At 45.3% G+C, this 7,053-nt stretch overlaps 1 protein-coding gene across 1 annotated transcript in view; it reads right to left on the bottom strand.

Annotated features, from left to right (window-relative positions):
- IQGAP2 (IQ motif containing GTPase activating protein 2) overlaps nt 1-7,053 on the bottom strand; it is a 291,748-nt gene that overhangs the window by 40,026 nt on the left and 244,669 nt on the right. Inside the window, 4 exon segments of the mRNA XM_004703528.2 lie at nt 3,206-3,245; nt 4,234-4,473; nt 5,308-5,392; nt 5,759-5,899. Of these exon segments, the coding sequence (XP_004703585.1) occupies nt 3,206-3,245; nt 4,234-4,473; nt 5,308-5,392; nt 5,759-5,899 (506 nt within the window).

The raw sequence follows: 7,053 nt of genomic DNA on the forward strand, positions 1-7,053 counted from the left end.
AGCCCTCTTCCCCCTGGCTCCAGACAGTGGAGGCCACGGCCGTTTTCCTTGGGAGGTTGAGCCCAGCTCCTCACCCAGGACTGGGGAGAGCTCCAAGGGTTTCCGGCCCTTTAGGGTCATCCAGCTATGGGCAGTGAAGGAACAATAAAAATGCCAGTGATCAGGACTACTCGTTACTGATCTGAGAATCCAGTCATCCTAGAGAATACCACAGGACAAGCGAGTTATCAAAGTTGTGGCATTCATGGATACAGTCTCCTGGACCTACATCACCCCACCGACCCTTCCAAGCATCTATTCCCGATTAGTCAAAACTCGAGAGTTATGCCTACTCTTAGTTGCTCTGAATAATTAGTTGGTGGCTGGTGGAAAGAACGTTAAGGCTGGGCACAAAAGGGCAGAAATGTCCTACTTTTCCTGCACCAGTCTTAATTCTGTAGTACCCCTGGACAGAGATCAAGAAAAGCAAGGTGTGCGGTGATCTGTTTAGGAGAAGTCCCAGGTGGTTTCTGCTCGCTCGACCTCTGCATAGGTCAGGCGTATGTTAATCTATAAAGTCATAAATGCCAGCGAACACCCTTGATATATCTCCCAAGGCCATCGAGGCTCAGACATCAGAAATGACCATCTTCCTTGGGAGAAATGTCCCAGTGACAGATGATGTTCCTGCTCATTTTTTGGGCTATCCTTTTTTTATGTCTCGTTGAAGAATGCAAAAGATAAGTATGTGGGTCAGAGAAAAAGCGATGCATTTAAGTGTAGCGAGTTATACTCCATTAATAAGGCCCTTCCAGCCATTATCCCTTACGTGATACATTAGAACTCTGGACTTCATCGCTTGCGGCGATAGCCCCATTTTGGAGGACATTTATCTGCTGAAGACCAAGACTCAGTCTTTAGCGTAGGGTTTGATTTTAGTAGCAGGTGTGAACTGGACTGTCTCTGTAATGGTTATCGAACTGGGAAGAGGGTGCATGCAGACGAATTTTCTACACTCGTATTTAAGGAGTCTGGGAAGCAGACTCTGGTGGAGGAAGGCCTTTACATTCGTGAGTTGGAGATGAATCCCAGGCACACTCTCTTGACTCAAACTCATCTCCACCATCTCCCCGCCATACTACGCTACTTAAAGATGCTCCTATTGAGCACATGGGGGCTATCTAGTACACCCAGAGGCTATTTGCCATCCACAGCAATCAGACCCTGTTGCCTGCCCCACCCGAAATCTGGCCCACTCCCTTCTGATAAGGATCAGACTGTATCCCCTGGAGAAGAGCTCAGGGACACCTAAGGTCAAGCCAGCTCAGGGATGGCCAAGCTTAAGGTACCATCTTAACTCTAGTACCTGTCCACCTTGTTAGGTATGTGCCTTCCTGTCACAAGCCCCCTTCCTGTTATGTACAGTATGTGCTTACTGTGGCTTGCTAGCAAAGACTATATAAGCATGTCGGAGAATACATTAGCTCTCTCTGTCTCTCTCATTCCAGTCTCCATGGAAGAGGTGAGCCCTTGCACATGCCTTGTCTGATGTTTCTTTAATTTACCCTTCAATTACACAATCACTTCTTAGGACCCATTGGGTTGTGGTGGCAGTTAGGAATGATATGCTTCAGAGGAGAGGGGAAATGCTGCTTCTGGAATGGCCTGGGGAAAAGGCTGGCTGATTAAGATTAGTAGCAGGTCAAATGCCTACCAGCAACATTCTACCAGAGGCACCCAAGGTCATATGTGCATAAATAAGATCCAATTCAGGGGTGGAGAACAGATTATTATATTTGGGTTAATGGTTATATGTTAATTTGATTGCATAGTGTAACTTCCACCAAACAACCTTTCCTTGCATGGGCCTGGTAAGCAGGTCGGTGAAGACACCAAGTTTCACTGGTGAGTAATTATGAACCAGGTGTCTTGCAGTGCCATCCTGCTGCATATGAAAATGAGGCCTCTGCGAAGCAGAAGGTGTGATCTCATCAGCAGTAAAAGCCAGGAGTGGAGTATGTCCTCTGGACCCAGCGTCTAGCTTACCCCTGCCTGACCTTTGGATTTTGGACAGAACAGCACCCACCGCAATGTGAAATACATCCTCAGACTTTGGGGAGTTTTGTGGGACACTGCAGTAATTTCACCGGAGCTAGAAACTTGAGGGAATCTACTCAAGGGAGGAGTTGAGGGAGGGGAGAATGGAGTAGACAAGCCTCTTCGAAGAGTTGGACTTTGGGGATTTCTTCAATCCCCAACTCCTTAGAACAACTTTGGTATTAATTCTTACAAAAGAAATTATTACCACATGTGGGAAAGCATTTGGTGTTGTTTACTGTTAAATGCAAAAGAGCTGGGAATTAAGATGGAGATAAGGATTCCTCGAAGAGCGGGGGCAGGGAAGCATTAGCAAGCACAGACTGAGAAACATGGGGAATGGGAATTGCCTTTTTAACCAGTAAGGGTGAAAATTAGCAGCTTGAGAAAGCAAACATGCCCTGCAATAGGAGGTTTTAGGAGTGTTTTCTCAAAGAGCTCATATATTCTAAAGAGAGATAAGAGATCACAAACTACCCTCGCAGGTCAATGTCACTAGCCTAGAGGAAAGCTACGGAATGAAACCTCCTTCTCTAAGTGAAGTTAGAAGAGGCCAAATTGATGTCACACTTCATGATCTAAGGACTTGTTTAAAAGGCGGACAGGAGACAAGCATGACCGTCCAGGTGTAGTGCTGTCAAAGACAGCACTGGGCTCAGCGATCCCCATGGCCGGCCTCACGTCTGTCATGGCCACATGGAGTGATCGGTGATACACATCATTTGGAAAAACATTCAAAGCCAATAGGCTAAAATCATACATACAAGGGTAAATCAAAAAGTATTGCAACAAAATCATAGAAACCTTTATTAAACAAAAATATCGAAAGGTGAAGCTGTTGTTTATCGACATAGCCTCGTTTGAGGTCTGTACACTTCTGAAGGTGGAGTTTCCATCTGTCTCACCTTCCTCCCACAAAACTCCGCGCTCCTCGCTCTACACCGCTGTGAAGGACTTAGGGTGTGATCCCTTTAAATGTTCTTTGAATTTTGGGACGTCTGAAGGGGTGATGTGATAACTATAACATTAGGATCGCACACCGATGGCAAGTTTACAGGTTCCAAACAAATCCCACCCCACCAGTTTCTGGACTGCAGCCACAGGTGTTTACACTTGTTCAGATGTTGACAGCCTTCTCTCTCTTGGATCATATTTGAGGTCTTTTTGAACTTCCTTGAAAAGCTTGATCCATCTAAAAACTGTTGTCTTAGGCCACAGCAACATTCCCTTAACTTGTTACAGAGCTTCTATGACTAGAAAAAAATGTCCATTTCAGTTTTGTTTAAAACTTGATGAGCCTTAACTTCAAAATCATTTTTTGTGCATGGCATAAAAAGTATCCTTTTTAATTTTTACTTTTGAGGGTATCCTAACTAGACCAAACAAATGTATTCCTTGAGAACTTGCCTGCAGCCATCTACTGATTGTAGAGATATGTTTAAACACGTTCTGTTTTGAATAAGCCTATGTATGGATGCATGGGAGGAGCCTGGTGATATAGTGGGCTACATGTTGGGCTGCTAACCACAAGGTCACAAGTTCTAACCTACCAATCACTCCCTGGGAGAAAGGTGAGGCTTGTCTACTTCTGTCAGGATTTCCATTCCCACAGGGGCAGTTCTACTGTCTCGTAGGCCCATTATGAGTCAGATTTGATGCGCTGGCAGTATATTTGGTTTAGCTTCAATGTGTGTATAAACTGGAATCTTAGTAGCAATATTAAATTTTTAGGTACCCTCAGATCATAAAGAATGGTCACAGGGCAGAACATATTCATCCATCATCATCATCAACAAATACAAAATCTGAACTTTCCCAATCCTTCAGAGCCAAATGGTTTCCTACAATTGTTGGATGCTTTTAAGGCAAATTCTTTCTGAATGAGAAACTTCCTTTAAAAAAAACACCAACAAACAACCCTCTTCTTAAATTTGCCAGAGTAAAACTCAGTGATGTGATTTTAAAATTCTCATGATTAAAACCCATATCAGACCAGAAACGATCAACTTTGAGTTTGTCACTCGCAGAAATCCCACGGACGGGAACGACTCGATGGAACAGGGGTGCTGGGGCAAGAGGGGGATGCCTCCAGTTCCAGCCACGAAACCCACATGGCTCCTCCCCTCATCTTGTGCGTTTCTCCAGAAGGAGAGCCACTTCTCACCTGAATTCATGGTAAGTCTCTGCCAGGTAATTGTTCATAGAGGAGAGGTGCTCATTCTCGCCTTCAAACAGCTTGTTGGAGGCCGCGTGCTGGAGAACCTTGGCCACCGATCCCAAGTTCCTCCTCTGGTCAGGAGTGACCTGGCCGCCTGCTGCCACGTCGATGATATCAAAGCCGTCAGGGGCCACGATGGCCGGGTTCATGTAGCGATAGTACAGCAGGTTCCCGACGATCTGGAGAGATGGAGGGGGCGGAGGGACAAGGCCGCGTCTGACAGAGAAAACCCAGGGGCTTGAGCTTTCCTTCTTAAAAGCCCATTTCCGTCTCCCAGAGAGCAAGATGATGTTCGGCTCTGAAGCCCACCAGGGAGTTTAGTGAAGGTGGGTGAACATCACCCACCCATCAGTAACAAAACCCAGAAAACCAAACCGGTTTGTCTTTGAGTTAATGCTGGCTCACAGCGACCCCATGGGTTACAGGGAAGACCACCAGGCCTTTCTTCTGCAGCACCGCTGGGTAGATCTGGATGGCTAACTTATTGGTTAGTAGCCAAGCGCAAACCGCACCACCCAGTTACCAGTAACCGAGTGAGCACATTTACCTTGGGCGGGAAATATTCTTGCTGCGCCCCAAATGAAATCATATCAAGAACTTCAACAACGTATATAGAAAACACAAAACACAGCCATGGCCATCGAGCCAATTCTGACTCCTAGCGGCTCTGTGGGACAGAGCTGAACCGTCCCGCTGGTTTTCCAACTGCAAATCTTTATGGGAGTAGAAAGCCTGGTCTTACTCCCTCGGAGTGGCTGGTGAGTTCGAATGGCTGACCTTGCAGCTAGCCACCCAACATGTAACCATCTATGCCACCAGGGCTCCTCCACCATGTTTGCAATCTCCAAATTTACATCACCACAACCAACAACTTTCACTGTCATTCAAAGTGGAAAATCTACAGCTAATTATAAATGGTCCCAAACAGGGTAAGATCTTACAGAATGGTACGTTAGGAATTTTAGCTTATATCCCCATGAGAAGCGACGGTGAGATTACTCTTGAAAATCTACCTTTAATAGCTCATCTTCTGTTGCATCGGGAAATTTCTCATGGATGGAATTCTTCAGTACTTTGGCTATATACCTCAATCCATAACTACATGTAAAACAGATGACAAAAAAATAATGGAAAAAGACTAAGTGAGGAAGAAACACGGCAATTGTTCTAGTCAACTTAACGTGAGCAGTTTTCCTAAAAATTGAACATAAAGTGAGATGGGAATGGAGTCACGGGACTTCCTCTGACGATAGTAACTGAGTTGTGCACTGTCGCTACAATGGAGATACTGCTCCCTCCTGCAAGAACAGTTAGGAAGGAAAGCGAGAAATGCAGGCAATCTTTGAAGACAGTAAACGCAATTATCAGGGGACCCATCTGTCTTCATTACCGGTGTTCATTTTACACAACATCCCAGGAACCTTCAGAAAGGAGGTGGTTGAAGTTACCATACAGCCCACTTACGGTAGTACATCAAGGGAAGAAATGATGGAGTTCAGGACTTTGTCAGTGACCCGTCTCAAGTTCTCGATGGATGCTTCGAGTTTATTCTTCACCTCTGGATAGGTTAAAGCTTGTTCTGTGGTCACATCGTAAGGCAGCTTGCTGAAAACACAAGGGTGTCGGATTAAAAGAAGGCATAGGTACAAGCGGTCTTATTCTCGGCAAGTTGCTTCTCAAATCCAGCTTGGTATGGTGCGCTTGACTTTGCCCACTGTGGTGAAGTGAAATCACATACTTGCAGTTCTAGCCGCGTCTTTGTAACGCCAACCAAATGACTGGGTGGGATCATGCAAATAAGGTATGTGTAACTCTAACAGAGGTGACCAGCCAGTTTTCCCACTGTATTGGGTGTGTAATAGTGTGCCATCACAGAAGCAGGTGGAAAGAATCTTGTGACCTTCCAGAGAGAAGAGCCACCAGTGGAGCTTGTTCAAGATCCCTGTGTGGAGTGGCAGAGGCAGCAGAGGCACCCGAGGGCACAGCACTGAGGCCAGGAGACAGCAAAAGAACAGCAGTGAGACCATAAGATAGAACGGCAGACTTCCTGACCCAAGGAACAAGGCCGAGGCCGAGGAACTGCATGGCTGAGAGGCTGAGGATTAGAGACCTGAATACTGGCTGGGAAGAGGTGCCCTTGTGGACAACAGCCTGTATCCTCAATGATCTCTGGTCCTGACTTGTGGTACCCTGTTAACGTCCCTACTAAACCTCCATAATCATGAGTCTTGTCTGCAAGTTTGGGGTAGGTGTAATGATTTCAGCACTGCGGCACCAATGGCTATTATGTGCTATACGAACATTATTTAACAAATCCCCAAAGTTACATATTTGGACTCTTCCCAATGTTTGCATTTGCAAATCATGCTGTGACTACATCCTATGTGAACAATTTCTGGGACCCTCTTGAATCATTCTTATTCTATTAAGGGTAGTTAATAGGTATAGTCATATTTCACAGAAAGCAAAAAGGTTGCATTACTTAGATCGACAAATAATTCTTGGACTAAGCCAATTCTAATTGGCTTTCTGCTTGTCTTTTGAAGTTACTTCTTTGGTAATTATAAAAAGGTATGCATTATCAGGTAAAGAAAAAGTGTGGGTGGATCATGTAATGGTCTAGGTTGAGAGACACACACAAAGACTAAATAGGGAGAGAATTACAGAGGTTTTGGCCCTGAGGATCACCAGCTAGTACTGAAATATGAAAATGCCATTTTAATATTAGATGACTTGGGGGATGCCAAGAATATGACTTG

This window comes from Echinops telfairi, unplaced genomic scaffold, assembly GCF_000313985.2.
Source record: "Echinops telfairi isolate 266 unplaced genomic scaffold, ASM31398v2 ScPeMD7_7469;HRSCAF=8507_1, whole genome shotgun sequence".
In the NCBI taxonomy this organism is placed as follows: Eukaryota; Metazoa; Chordata; class Mammalia; order Afrosoricida; family Tenrecidae; genus Echinops; species Echinops telfairi.